The 15,264-nt window shown below is 39.2% G+C and overlaps 2 protein-coding genes across 14 annotated transcripts in view; both read right to left on the bottom strand.

Annotated features, from left to right (window-relative positions):
- Window positions 1-5,363, bottom strand: part of LOC133463936 (mitogen-activated protein kinase kinase kinase kinase 3-like) — a 53,218-nt gene extending 47,855 nt beyond the window's left edge. For all 13 annotated transcript variants that reach the window (XM_061745744.1, XM_061745748.1, XM_061745745.1 and 10 more), the window contains exon 1: window positions 5,140-5,363. In XM_061745744.1, coding sequence (XP_061601728.1) covers window positions 5,140-5,238 — 99 coding nt within the window. In that variant the 5' untranslated portion in view covers window positions 5,239-5,363. The remainder of the gene's footprint in view (window positions 1-5,139) is intronic.
- Window positions 5,364-8,069: 2,706 nt separating this feature from the next.
- Window positions 8,070-14,820, bottom strand: thumpd2 (THUMP domain containing 2). The gene is made up of 11 exons (XM_061744901.1): window positions 14,634-14,820; window positions 12,007-12,145; window positions 11,316-11,840; window positions 11,149-11,207; window positions 10,864-10,941; window positions 10,638-10,690; window positions 10,171-10,258; window positions 9,815-9,886; window positions 9,337-9,451; window positions 8,914-9,034; window positions 8,070-8,754 (listed from the first exon to the last, which is right to left on the bottom strand). The coding sequence occupies exons 1-11, from the start codon at window positions 14,742-14,744 to the stop codon at window positions 8,430-8,432; spliced, it is 1,686 nt and encodes a 561-aa protein (XP_061600885.1). The 5' UTR covers window positions 14,745-14,820; the 3' UTR covers window positions 8,070-8,429.
- Window positions 14,821-15,264: the final 444 nt, after the last annotated feature.

The raw sequence follows: 15,264 nt of genomic DNA, 5'->3' as shown, positions 1-15,264 counted from the left end.
TCAAACCATTTTAAAAATGAATACACATTAGTAGCCCTCACATGGTCATATTAAGGTCATGAATACTGCCTCGGTAATAATAATAATCATAATCAATATCAGGCACCATTACTATGGAATCAACTTCCAAATTGGGTTAAAGAGGCTGACACCACCTCCACCTATAAAACCAAACTAAAAATGTTTCTGTCCAGTAAAGCCTATAGTTAGTGTAAACTCTAGTGTGTTAGGGCCAGTAGTCGTAGCTGCAGCTACAGGACAAAACTAGAGCAGGCTCATAGCTTCATTGTAGGTGCTGCTATAGACCTACGCTGCAAAGGGACACCAACATGATCCACTGAGCGGTGCCCATCACCCCTTTTGTTCTCCTTTTATTTCCTCTTGCCTTTCTTCAGCTCAATCCACAGTTATTGATTATAAGTATCTCATAACCATAATTGTTCTCCATTGTTCTTGTAGATTGTTGTGCTGCTCTGCCCCGTCATTTTCTCTAATGTACATGTTTGCAGGCCAGAGCTTCAGGAGCTGCATCCTGATCTGTAGTCCCACCATCTGAGCATCCCAGTGTTTACCTCCATCTGTTTATATAGTCGTATCTGTAGTGCACCAACTAACCATCTATCAGTAATATGTACATAGAACTCTTACTTCTCCTGCTCATGGATATTTAATACATATTTTATATTTTGTACCTTTGACAATATATCTGTGCCCCATTCTCTCTTTCTGATCTCCCTTTTCCTACCCTACTCTTATGAGCCAGGTCCTGCTCTAGGATTCTTTCCTCTTAAAAAGGCTTTTCTCCCGCTAGGAGAGTTTTTTACTTGCCATAGTTTGTGTAATAATCGCTCAGGAATCAGGGTCAACTGTGACCCCTTTGTTATCGAGGCTACATAAATATAAATTTTATTGAATTAAATTTGATTGAATGATTGGTAAATTTTTCAAATTTGCTATTGAAATGTTTTGGTCATCCACTTATACCCATCCCCAGTTTCTACTTCCTTATCCGTGCCACCATGATGTAACTTTGAGCACATGATCAAATGTAATACCTCACAAATCATCCTGGGTGTTGGTAAATACTTGGCCTGTTTTAAGTCTTCTGCAGCATGAGTTCCTGCAGCTATTTCACAATCATTCTCAAGAGTAGGTCTTTGTGACTTTGGACCAATAGATCAAGTTTATACTTGCCATTATTGATGTTGTATATTCAGGCAGTCTAAATGATAATGTGGGAATGCAAAATAGGAGCCCACACACATGTCTGCTCCACTCAGTTAAAATAACAATGCTGTTCAATCTGCCATATGTATCAATTTAAGAGAAATCCAAGCTCATCAGTGTCAGACACTCTTTTTTTATCCTCAATTTAAAGCACCAAACACCAGAGAGACTGGTGAACCTAGCCATGCTGTGTGCAGTTTAATGGTTTAATGTAAAATTGCAAACATTAAATTTGAAAACCTAAAACAATAACATCGACTTCCCTTTGACATCAGACTCACCATCTATGATTTCTGTCAGTAATTCAACATTTACTCAACATCTACCAAAAATTTAAAATTTTACTACAATGTGAGCAACATTCAATACCGTCTGATGATATCTGAATGCTGTTTCAACATTATTTGATCTGGGATATGATCATAAAAAGAATCTCTGAAATTCAGCACAAGTTACCATGGTGACCTAACCAGGCTAAAAAGAGCCATCTTGGTGTTATTATAAATCCTGACTGTAGACTTCATCAACCTCGCTAATCCATCTATCTTGCCTTGTACTGTAGCCCATCTTCTTTTTCTGCCTGGTAAGTATTTACTGGAATCGGAGATCGATGCATAGTCGACACACTCAGCCCGCATGTTAAATGGCTTTAGAGCTGCACACGGATGGCCGCGGAACAACCCAGGGTACGCTTGTGGACTGGTGCAAATAATGAAATTTAACCGTTCTGATGGAAATGTAGAATGAATTAAAAGGAAGACTAAAGTGAACTTAAATATTATGAAATAAATGAATCATTCCATGCATTACTGCATCTATTATAGTGAGCCAAATGATTACCAAATCAAAAACTGACATAAAAACAACCCTGTCACTTTTATGGGGCTGCCTACATCTGAAAATATGTCATGTACAAATCAGACAACACACATATGAGTAAAATCAGAGTAAAATCATCCAGCTTATCCAGCTTTATCTGCACCCAAATATCACAACATACAACATTCGCAAAACTTCAGAAGTCTGCAGCGGAAAGCTGTGTGACCGTTATCAAACATGGAAGACTTCTTGGACGAGAACAGTGAATTGCAGCAGAGTATCTGACTCCACCCCCTAAAAACATCAGCAATGATCAGAGCCATAAAAAAATATATATATAAAAAAGGAAGTTTTGTACTATGTGTCTGATATTTGACAAAAATATGTCAAACATTTCATTAATACCTCAGAAAGCAAAAAAAGATGATACAGTATGTATCCTTTAAATCTCGCCTTTCAAATTTCCCACATTTAAAAACTTTTTCCATCCTCATTTTTGCATTTTTTTATGTAAATTTGCAAGAGATGCCCCTAATCTTAAAAGCAAAATGATAAACTTCAGAACCCTAAATTGTAACTCAGCAGTCTCAAGAATGTCAGGGAAAGAAATACGTTTGTCTTAACTTAAATGGATAATTGTGGATCTCCAACAATGTAATTGTTCATGAATATTACTCTCTGTATCCGTAGTAGTTGATATAACCACTCTATCAGTTCAGCTTGACAAAAATCTGGCACTGTTGAAGGATTCAGACGTACCCTATTAACTCGAAGGCAAATTCTTTGGCGGATCAAACCTGTGACCTGGTGGTCAGAAGGCCTGCCCTCATACTAGCCAAACCAACTCCTCAGTTTCTTACACTTACAACAAAAACAGAGCAACAGAACAGGAGAAAAACAATTTAGCAGAGTTCATGCTTTGTTTCCTGCTCAAACATTCCTATCCAAGCCACACTATTTCACAGAGTGGTACAACCAAATATAGACATACATGAGGTTTAACCAAACGACCTGGTGCTTTGGTGCATGTCCTGTAATCCAGCCATTTCAGGTTTGACCAATGATCTTCTGCAAACGCTTGCTATTAATACAAACTCGAGCATGTGCCACATAATAGTTATATTCTCTCTTCTTCATATTAGACAAATCAATGGATGAGCACCTAAAACTAACAAGATATTCCCAAATATTCCTTATTAAACTTGCCATATATTTTCTTAGACCTGAGTGACTTTCAGCCTTTAAATTAGTTTTAAAAGCAATGACAGTGCATATTAATCTGCTGTGCACTCTTTGTGACAGGTCTGGCAGGCCTCTTGGCTCTCAGCTGCCGGCCTGCTGAAGATAATCTGCTGGACCTATCACTCTCCAACAAGGCAAGATACTGAAACTAAATTAGAAACACTAGCTGCAGCGCATCAGAGCGATACAATATGGAAAACAAGCTCAAAACGATGACGCATTAGTCATATGGTGAGGAATTTAGGGCAGCTATGTGTTCAAAAAGACTGGAAATATGTCACATTTGTCATCTTAAGGCCTCCTGTCACTGTCCACAAAGAGCCAGGAGGCTACCCAAACATCATCAAGTCCTATTAAAGTCTCTAATGAATCTCCAGTGTGCTGAAGGCCTCTCCCTAGCACACTAGTGAAATTAAATTCCACGAGAGTGCATACAAACCAAACTGTAGAGGCCTGTGGATGTTTGTCATGCATAACCTTACTTAAATTATACAGAACTGGCATACAAATCAACCAAGAAGGCTGACAGATCACACTTATCTCAGAAATCATAAAAACTGCTGAATATATTTCATCGCAGCTTCTGTCTTATATGAGTTTGAAAATATGTTATTGTTTTGGTATTCTTTATCCAACATGGTGTGCATTCGGTATCCTTGAGGGACAATCTGCATGATGTCATTTGTTTTCATGTCCTGCAGTGCTGCCCCCCACGGTTTGTTTGATAATGGGAATCGTCCCCCTCCTTACCTTTTTGCGCCACTGTCACTTACAAAAAAGGTGTTATATGATTATGACTTCAGTTTTTTTTTTTATTATTATTGTTTGTGACATGTAGTAAAGCCTGTCTGTTGGAGCTGCTGCTGCTGCTCAGGAACTGCCTCCGGTCCGGATCCCGGGGTGTCTGCTCCCGGCGCGGGCCTTCACACTCACGGACTAAAGTTAACCACTAAAGGCTGATTTATAACCACGTTGTTGTTGTTTTGTTTGTTTGTTTTCTTACATCTGATAGGGTATATGAACACAAATGAATGAATGCACATCTCCTAATCCCCGGGACTAGTCCCCCTGGATGGGTGTACAGCTGCAGCTGCAGCAGGTCCTGCACGGCTCTGCGGGCAGCTGTCAGTCTCAGCAGGGACAGGGACACACCGGCCACTTTAGGCACAGCCTGGCCCACAGCATCAGCTTTAACATTATTAATAAGTCATTTTTGTTTCTGCCTTTGTCCTTTTATACGTAATAAATCAGTGGTTGTTGACATTTTTTTCCCAAAATGTTCCCGAGCGCCTGGTTAGCTTCTCCATGCTACCAGGACCGCTGCGCCCGTTGCCGGACAGTAAAGCATGATTTATGGTTCCGCGTTTAATCGTCGGCGTAACGCGCAACTTACGGAGCGCGTCGCCGCGTAACTTACGCCGTAGGTTCTGCGTCGATTTAACGCAGAACCATAAATCAGCCTTCAGCTACTAAACGTCGCACCAGACAAGCAGTGCAAAAACATCCACTATGAACTGCTGTGTTGATTTATCAGATCTAGAGTGATTTCACAGCTTAAAGCCACGTCCGTGAGGTCCATCTATAGGTGTTCCCTGTCACTGGACGGCCGCGCATGAGAGCCACAATAACAACAGAGAGGAAACATCCCTGGTGATCCGTCCAGCACTTACTGGAAACTGAACGAAAGCGGGCTCATAACTTTACATCAGCAATTATTTAATCATCACTCCACAATTAGTTTTAACCTGCATCAATATCAGTAGGAGAAAGGAGACATAGATACGGCTCTTAGAGCTCCAGCGACGCTGCGTCCGATAATGGACCTGCCTGAGCTCCTCACTGCAGCTTTACCTTGTACACATCTCCGTATGTGCCACTTCCTATCCGCTGGATCAGCTCGAAATCCTCCTGCGGATTCCTCCGGGACAGGTCGACACTGGAGTTCATCATTTCCACTGCCTGTTACGGCGCCGATCGCGCGCGGTTGATGAACCCCAACGATATATGAAAACGGATATTTTAAGAAAAACATACGGCGTCAAAAAATCCCAGCCACAATCCACTGTATATCCAACATGGCTTCCAATGCGCATTGGGCATGCGCAATGGATATCATGGCGTATGTGGAAGACGAGGGCGTGAAATTGAACAATTTACAATTTTTACAGTTGTGATTATTTAACTATAATACACACGAAATGTGTTATACCATATAAATACATATTAGAAATTAAAATGCATTAACAATCAATTTTTTTCATAATTCCATAAAAGGTTACCATACAGTAACAATAAAACTAAAATTTCCTAATCTGCTTGTAACAAAAGTTTAAAATTAACAGCTATGCAAGCAATAAAACAAATGAACACACTAAGCTTTCAGGGTGTTTACCAGTCTCTCAGTGTAAAAAAAAGGGTTAAATAGTGGCAGATGGTAATATTGTACCTCAGCTGATGGGACCAGCTGCAGACTGAACAAAAGTCCAAGCACCAAAACAAATTCAGCTGTCATCTAGTGACATTTTTATTTGTGTTAACAAAGGGTCAAATTCAGCAATTAACTGATTCCAATCACACGTGTGTGTGTGTGTGTGTGTGTGTGTGTGTGTGTGTGTGTGTGTGTGTGTGTGTGTGTGTGTGTGTGTGTGTGTGTGTGTGTGTGTGTGTGTGTGTGTGTGTGTGTGTGTGTGTGTGTTCAACAGGCAGAATTGATGCTTATTTTGAATTTAATGCCAGAGACATTTCACAATATCAGAGACAGGGAAAACAAAATTCAAATATTCAAAATAAAAAAATCCCTAAATCATGTCACAATTACACAATCAAGTCAATTAACAACTGGTCAGTAAGGGATTTTATCAGTCATATATTTTTAAACCCAAGTCTGAAAATCAATCCCTCAGACCTTAGACTGCACTTAAAATTTACAAATGGTGCAGAAATCACTGCATGGGGTCACAAAACAACTCTTAAAATCTTAAGAAAACAAAATGGAGAAAACAAAGAGGAAACATCTTGAAACTATGCTGCTTTTGCTTTTTCCCAGAATCATTTAAGATGGAATGAAGTGGCAAACCCTTATTTGGTTTATCAAATGAAAATATGGATTTCTGTTTTGAAAATAATGGATGCCATACCCTCACTGAAGAACAGAAGGACCACTTAGCCTGTTATCAGCCTGCATCTGTTATTTACTGTCAAATGAACGGATCATTCACCTTTCAATGCTAGTTTATGTTCCTAAGACAGCCAGCTGTTATTTCATCGACAGCACTGAATTTCTATTGTAAAAAGTTAGTACTGTTGGAACTCTTTTTTTAATCTCAAGGAAACATTTGTCATTACCTTGCTTCAGTTTTTTTTCATATTAATATTCATATTTTTCATATTTCATGTTAAATAATGTAAATAATGTCTCATAATGTCTGCCCACACGGTCATGAATCAGCTGCCATGTGATGAGGAAATGAGGAAAAGAAGAGAAAAATAGCACACATTTAAAAAAAAAAGTATTTCTCAGATGTATCTGTTCTTTTTGTACTACAGTCATTAAAATATGTTGTTTAGTTGTATTTCAAATCATTTACACCTTATCTTTATCTAACATTGCAATGTGCAACATTTGAAGACAGTGTTACAGGTTGGCTGTGGTTCAGTGACTGCCCTCCAACCAGATGGCTGAGGTGTAACTGAAGAAACAAAACACCACATAACCTACATAGTGCATGTATAAATAACATATGAGTGCATTTGAATGGGTAAATGAGAAACATATTGTAAGGCGATTTTCAGAAACTCTGCAAAAGTGGACCATGGCTCTACGGTATTGGGACTATTTTCCTGTATTTTCCTTTTAGCACAATGTGATCTGATCTTGATTTAAGTGTCCATATAAGATAAACACAATATGCTTAAGCTGATAACACACAAAAATGCCTGGTGTCTTTATTGACCAGACCCATTAAACATTTGCTGTGCTAGAAAAAAATAAGTGAAACCATAGAGTAATTACTAAATTAAAAGGTTGACTAATTGTCTGTAAACACAGATACTTTAATATGCTGTGACACTGTGGCTGCTCTTCCTGAAAGTGGACACCCAGCCAAGGTGACTCCAGAATCTTAAATGAGGGAAAGATGGCATTAATGTTCGGTAATCTACCTTAGATAAGTCAGTGAACAGGCAGGGCGTCCAAGGCAGAACACAGAAGAGGAAGCAGCTGAAGAGCAGCGAAGGGTGCTGATTTAGGCTTGCTTCGCTGCCTCAGGGCCTGGACCATTTTCCACAAGGAAAATGATTTCCAAAGCTTACCAAAATATCCTAGAAGATGATATCAGATCGGCTGTGCACCAGCTGACGCTTAGAAGTTTGGTGACGCAGTAGAACAATGACTCTAATCATCCAAGCAAATCCACCACAGAACAGCTTCAGGAAAGGAAACCCATCTTTCAAGTGGTCCAGTCAGCGCCAAGACCATAACCTCATCCCAGCGACACTGGAAGAGCCTCACGAGAGCCATCCACACCACATGGCTTACAAGTATGTGAGACCAAACTATTCTGTAAAGAGCTACCAAAAGCACCATCAAAGGAAACTCAACCAGCTACTAACTCCAGGGTTTCACTTCATTTTTCCATTAGCTGTTTGATTTTTTAATGGATGTTCAATAAAGACACAACATTGTGCTTGTCTATTTTTGTCATTGAGATATGGGTCAAAATCACACATTTTATGGTACATTAGTGTAGAAAATCAGAACATTTCAAAGAGTTCACATTCCTTTATTGCCACAGTATTTATATAACCCAAAAGTATATCCAAGAAACACTATTTACTGAAGTTTGAACACATTGTACTCCCGGAAATAGCAGGAACTTACTCAGCCATTAGAGGAAAATAGGAAAAGAAAAATAGAATTTTATTGTACATTTTCACAGGAACAAGAGAAAAAACATCCTGGAACAATAGTTTTACTCAACACTTTTATACCTCATACAACTCAGAATGCATACACTTGCTTATAAACTTCACAATTTAAAAACCTCTCAGTTACAGAGAGCATATGGTGAACTATAACATTTCAAAATAACCCATGACAGGTAAATCAAGTTAATTACTCTAAAAAATTATTTCCACGTGGGTCAAATGTGTGTTTTGACATATTTATGTAGAAGTCCATCGATTGCTCCTAAGCCGAGTCTGACAGTCATTTGATGCTTCAGGGAAGTCAGACGGGCCGGCGGGCTGTTTTGAAGCTCAGCGGGAGAGAACTCGACCTCTGGGCAGACGTTGACGGCCTGCTGCTCTGACGGCACGTCAGAATGTGAGCGGTTTGGTTTCACGGCCTGACGTCCAACTCCCTGGTCAGATGTTGATCCACTGTGGTTTTGTATCAGGAGTTTTTTCAGGTGACAGGACAACTGAGGACTCAGGAGGACCACAAGTGTACCACCGATACAGAGGACTCTGGAACACAAACATGTCTTTAATTAGTTGTAGTCTCAAGTCTTTTTGTTCCTAAGAAGCTTTTTCTGATGTGTAACACCACTCTCAGTCCAAGGATTTTTCACAGTAGACAAACACAATCAAAATCAGAAGAAAAATAAAAACAAAAAAACCCCAGACCTCTCCATTTCACTGAGGATGGCTGGTAGGTTGGCAGCCATGTTTATCTTGGTTCCAAACTTCCTGCCAAATGGCAGGTCACAGACCACAGCCTCGACGCTGCTGCTGGGCAGAGGCAGCTCTGAACCAAACAAAGCAAAGATGTCACTTAACATGCGACCTTCTCCAAAACAACGACAACACGCAGTCTTGGATACACACACACATCTAAGAATGTATTTTCTAAAACATACATAGTAAAAAGGTTAAATAAAAGGAAATATTCTACTTGATACACGGTTCAACTGCTTAAAGACTTAATACAAGTGCAACATGTTACACATTTATGTTTCCAGCAGGGAGACAAGGTTCCTGCAAGTGTAGTTAAGTATTTAACGCCAACATGTTGTTTATTCAGGTGACCCTTTTGTGCAGGTTTCTTACCCATACAAGAGGCTTTCAGGAGCTGTATTCTGGTTCCTCGCCGTGCAAATGCTATGTTTTCAGTGGCCCTTTGTAGCTGTCCATCATCAATGTCCAGACCCAGGAAACAGGTGTCCTGAGGGTCCCAGTGACAGCGGTAAACCCTGTTATAATAGTGCTCAAAACGTACACGCTATATATTGACCTTAATGCATTTCTGGAAAAAAAAAACCTTACTTCATTTAGTCTGTAAACTGAAATGTAAAATAATAATATGCATGATGGGTAATAAGTGTTTGAAAGAAGTGATGCAGTTAGAGTGCATTGTGGCTTATCTGAACGACTGTACTTGCATTAACAGATACATGTTAAACAGACAACTAGTGGCCAATCTGACTATGTTTTATGTTTGCTTTTTCAGTTCCAGGCTCTAAACACTTTTCAGACATTTTGCACAGGAAAGAAATGTATCTGAAGACTCATACATTTGTGGGCTGACCTTGTGTTCCTCCGCAGCTTCGATTAAGATGGTTCCCACCCCACACATGGGATCAACTACACAGAAGCCTGGCTGGGAAACAGGAGACAGTAAACAGCACACTCAGATAGGAAATTTGATTTAGTTTGACTGTGACTGCAACGCAGCACAATATAACTATTAATTAAACTATGTGCATGTAAATTCCTAAGCTGTCCAAGTCATGCACTGCAGACATTCTGTTAAAACCTTCAGCCTGGTCACGTTAAATGACGACACCTGGTTTGCATTATTTGGTACCTTCTTGCCTGCTTAAACAAAATCATGGTTTTAGTTATGACAATCAGAAGATCAAGGCATATACAGTGTGTTCCCACCTGTATCTGAGCGAGTGAGGCCATGGCCCAGGCAACTGTAGACCTCAGTCCTGTGGTTTGAATATAGCTGCGGTTCGCCAAAGGCAACCTAAATGAAAGTGAAATGAATCATCACTTACTGTATTACTGCTTTTCAAATCTTTTAAAAGCTGCAATGTGAAACAGTTCTTAGTCAAACTATCACCTAAAAACGCAACATTCATGACATTTTAATCTTCAGCATTTAAGTATTTGGAGACACATTGTTTCTCTGTTGGTGAGGGTCCCTCAATACTGTGAATGCACAAAGCAATGTGAAATATAAAATTTTGAGCTTTTAGCAGAGAAAACATTGGCATTCAACAGCTTTAAGAATATCAGCACTAGTTGCGGTAGCACTGATTTATCCTTTGACTTGATATACATCTTGACCTGACAGGAAGATGGTAGAAATTCTGAAATGTGAAAAAGGTGTCTTCACCAACTACCTGGTCAGTGGAATCCCCAGGAGGCAGTAGTCGTCACTCAAGTGGACATTTACCTTCAGAAAAGAACCAACAACAAATGATAAAACTGGATTCAAAATGACAAAAAATGAAGCAGAGATTCTCTGCACAACTATAAAAGAGAAGTACAGGATATTAAAATGCAAGTCAGACACTTCATCGAACATAAATCAATACAATAAAAAACATTTTTATGTACAACTTTTACCTCAAGAAGTGGGTTCTTCAGATCAGCCTTCCAGCCCAGCAGTCTGCTCAGACCTGCTGCCATCATTTTGCTGACTTCCTGTATTAGACACAATATGCAAACACACATCAGAGGTCTTACCCATTTATGCAAATATCACCTTCACTAAATATAGATGCCCATTTTAGTACATTGTTTTAGATGGTAAAAATGATTAAACATAACACATGTTGTGTAATGTAAATAGGCTTAAAAGAGATAATTAGAGATAAGCACTTTCACAGTTTTCAAGGTTTTTTCTTTTACCTGTGTAGTGAAGCATCTGGACAGTGATCCACTGCATTTGCAGCTAATCCTGAAGGACACTGGTATTAAAGAAAGAAAAAAAGGAATTCTGTTTCTGTCGGATTTTGGTGGAATCATTTTTTTTTTCTTGTTGTCTTTGTTAGATAAACAATGATATATCATCTTACCAGTTTCCATACTTTCTGAAGCAGCTGTCCTGCTGCTACTTTCCACATTATGCTCCAGTGTTGTCAGTTCAGAAACTGATCCACTTGTCCGTTGCACATTTGTGTCACTTCTGTAGTTGCTTAACTCCACATCCATCCCTGCGTCTGCATCTTTTTCTCTCCTCCTGTCGATAGTTGGGTCCACTTTCTCTCCATTTCTCTCACCACTTAAGTCGAAAGTTGCATCCTCAACATCCATCTTCATTTTCTTTCCATGTGCCTTTATTCCATTTTGTTGTTGATTTTTTACTGTGTAGTCCCGACTCTCCTCCTCCTTGTGCTCACATGGACGTTTTCTCGACTCTACCAGGCACTTTTCACCCGCTTCACTCCTCCCTGTCGCTCCTAGGGGACTACTTGGATGTTGGATAGTGGTATTCGTGGTGGCAGCCATCTCCCCCTGCAGGCGGCTCCATGTCATTACAGCACTGCTCCACTGATTCCTGTCCTCCAACAATCTGGATTGCAGCATAGAAGCTGCTTTTGCTAGAAATATTCCAGATGACACATGTTAATGTTAAAAAACTGGTGACCATCTAATGACTTTGTCACACTTTTCTTTCAGTAATGCTGAAGGGATACATACAACACATACCAATGTATTACCGGTAATCAAGGTTATACAGTATGTGTTTTTGTGTTGTATTGGTACCTTGGCTGGTTTGGGCTGAAAATTTAAAAGGTGAGTGTTGCTTCAACAAAATGAAGAGCCGCTCTGCAGACTTCAGGCCAATTACTCTGTCGATTGTTGCAGAAGAGCTGAACAACACTTTACCAGGGATGTGACACACCTGTATACAAAAAACAGTTTTATATTTACGGACTCATTGATTATTGCGTTGGCTGCAAGCTTCATGAATCAGGCTCTGATTCTGATTGATTTTTCACTTGGGAAACACTGGTCTGATGTGAAAGAGTAGGATTTCATCTTTTAAACTAAACACATAATTCAGGCCAGCCCACCTAATTGTTGCATAATATGGAAAACTTTACCAACATGATAAAAATATATTATCAAAATACCTTTTGACACTGAGGCCACATTAGTTTGATCCCTCTGTCCGTAGGTTAGAGGTGTCTACTTTACAACTTAATTATTCTTAGATCAAACTTGTTCATGTTTCCATAGTATACTGAACAACCTTTATAAGCATTTCATAATTTTGAAATGCTTTTTTTTGGCAAAAACATTAGATTATTCAAAGAGTTAATATCTATGTTGTTGATCCAACCTTCTGCAAAACTTCTGTTAATCACTCTAGCATTTGGATATTAATTTTATGGGCCAAATCTTGACTCTTGTTGTATTAATGCCCTGAGTTGATCCAAAATACAAATTTTTCTGGCGGTCTACTTGCTAGAAAAATAAAGACCTGATGAGTTCCCTGACCATTTATCCAAAACTTCAACACTATAATCTCTGAGCCACTTCATCACTTTTGCCTTGTGACCTGGTGCACCATCATGCAGGAAGATGCACGGATCATGACTTTACTACTTCTGGATTGTTGGTGGAAGTTGCACTTGGAAGATATTTTGATACTGTTCTTTATTCATTGCAGCATTTTAGTTACATCGTTGAGTGTACCCATTTCTTTAAAGGAAAATCAACTTTAAACATAGATGGTTTTAGGATGTTTCGCTGTTGGCACGATACTGGTAGCATTTACCTTTGCTTTTGCAGGCAATTGTTTTAACATTATTCCCAAGTAGCTGGAAGGGTGCTTCAGGGAAAATAACTGTGCACCAGTCTTGTGTTATCCAATGTTTGTATTTCGTGCAGAATTTCAGGCTGTTATGGATGTTGTTAATGAAGATAGACGGCTTCTTTGCTGCCCTTTTTCACACCAGAATGTTGTTCATAAAAATTTGCCACATTAAGCTGCAGACGCAGTCAGACAACCAGCTGCCATTGATGAGCAAGTACTAGACTGGTGGTAACATAAATTTATGAGAACACAGTCCTAATCAAAATAATAATAAACTTTATTTAAACCGGTAGGCCAATGAACAACCAGTTTTCTGGCCCCAGTCCCGGAGTTTGCTGGAGAGTCATGGATGTCCTGATGCTTCTTTTATTCCAACTGAACTTCCCTCTCTGCAATATTATATTATTATGATATATGCATTATTTTAAGCAGCCATTCACTACATATGAGACTATTTTGATGTTAAGCAAAGGGGGCTCATGTGTTTCTTTAAGCACAACTATCTCAAACATCAGAAGACAACCCAGTTTTTTAATTACTTCTTTTTGTAACAATCAGTCTGCTTTTCTCCTCCAGTCCGACAGAGACAATCGTTTCATCTAACTTGTAACAGAGCTAATCTGGGTTTTTGTAAGTTAAATAGCTACTTTGCAATATTTGTAAGTAGATATTACACAGCAATCTTGAAACAATATGAATCACCACTATAGGGTAAGAAGCAGCAAATATTGCTCAACGTGGCCCCAACAGTATACTAATACCCTGCGTCTTATTTATTCACTACTTGTAAGTTGCTTTGGAAAAAGTATTTACTACATTAATGCACTTACTACTACAACAAAAAAAAAGAAAAAACATTAAGATAATATTTGGGATCATATGCACATTAAACTCATGGGAAATCTGCCATGTCAGTAGCTACATATTTTATTCTGAACATTCTGTCTGCTCATTTTTTTGTTCTGGTTATGTGATATGACATGTTTAACAGTTGTTAAATTTAAGTCCTCCACTCATCCATGTATAAACTTCAGATGTGACTCCAGGCAGCAGGTGGGATTAAGGGCACACTATCTGGGATCTCATATGGATCTAAACCATGCAAAAGCTCCATCTTCTTCGAACAACACTTTCTTGCTTTGGCCAATAACTGGTTAAGGTGAAGAAACATGTTTCTCAAGTGTTTTGTTTTCATGTTTCCTTATTTGTTGGCTGTTTATGACTCTCGACTTGTTTACTTTCCACATTGTAACTAACTGCATGGTCCTCAAACCCTTCCAAGGAAAGACTACATTCATATATTACTTTTAAAATGCTACCTTAATTTAAACATCAATTATCCACTTTAGGCGCAACAGTATTTGTGGTTTAGCAAAACACTGACACACAAGCTTTTCAGTTGTGCACAAGCATGATGGTAAACACACGTCCGGCCAATCATTATTAAATTACAGAGAGCGTGTCGCCCCTTCACTGACATGTCTCTAATACTTTTATTTTGTGCATATATTTTGTATTTAGTTTTAATTCTAATGTTGTTTTAGTTCATGTTTCTGCCGCCAACACTCACGTCTTCAGCAGCGAGCTTCCTCTTCACCTCGTCAATCAGAAACGGCTCCATCCCTTTACCAGCGGTGCAGAAGTAGCGGACCAGGCTCCCTTCACTTCCAGGGGAAGCCATTATCGTGTGAAATGTCAAAAGCCGCTCATAAATGCCTCTGAAAGTTGTCTACCTCACTAATTTGACCACGAAAACCGCCATGTTGGCTTGTTTACACCGGAAACGGAAGTACGTCACCGAGGTTGGCGCGTCTGTGGCCAGCAGGGGGCGGTAGAGCTCAGAGAGCAGAGCTAAACACACCAATTAATTATTAATATAATATAATAATATATTACACCCATGACACCAACACACGTGTCAGAATCAGAATCACAATCAGGTTAAGTGGCCAAGTCAGGTCAAACAAGACGGAATTTGACTCGGTTATTATCGCTCACTGTACAGGAAATAGACAAATGACAGCTCTTAATAACATATTTACATTTTTTTTAAGTGAAGGGTGCAGCAGTATGAGTTAGACATTGTTATTGAGAGGTGCATTGTTACAGCATTTTGATTGTGGTTATTATTATTATTGCACAGTGATTGATTACTCTGAGACTCTATGAGTGCTGAGAGTTCATCAAGGCAAGGCAAGGCA

This window comes from Cololabis saira, chromosome 17, assembly GCF_033807715.1.
Source record: "Cololabis saira isolate AMF1-May2022 chromosome 17, fColSai1.1, whole genome shotgun sequence".
In the NCBI taxonomy this organism is placed as follows: Eukaryota; Metazoa; Chordata; class Actinopteri; order Beloniformes; family Belonidae; genus Cololabis; species Cololabis saira.
Note: the sequence above shows the minus strand (reverse complement) of the source record. Positions and strands in the feature narration are given on the sequence as shown.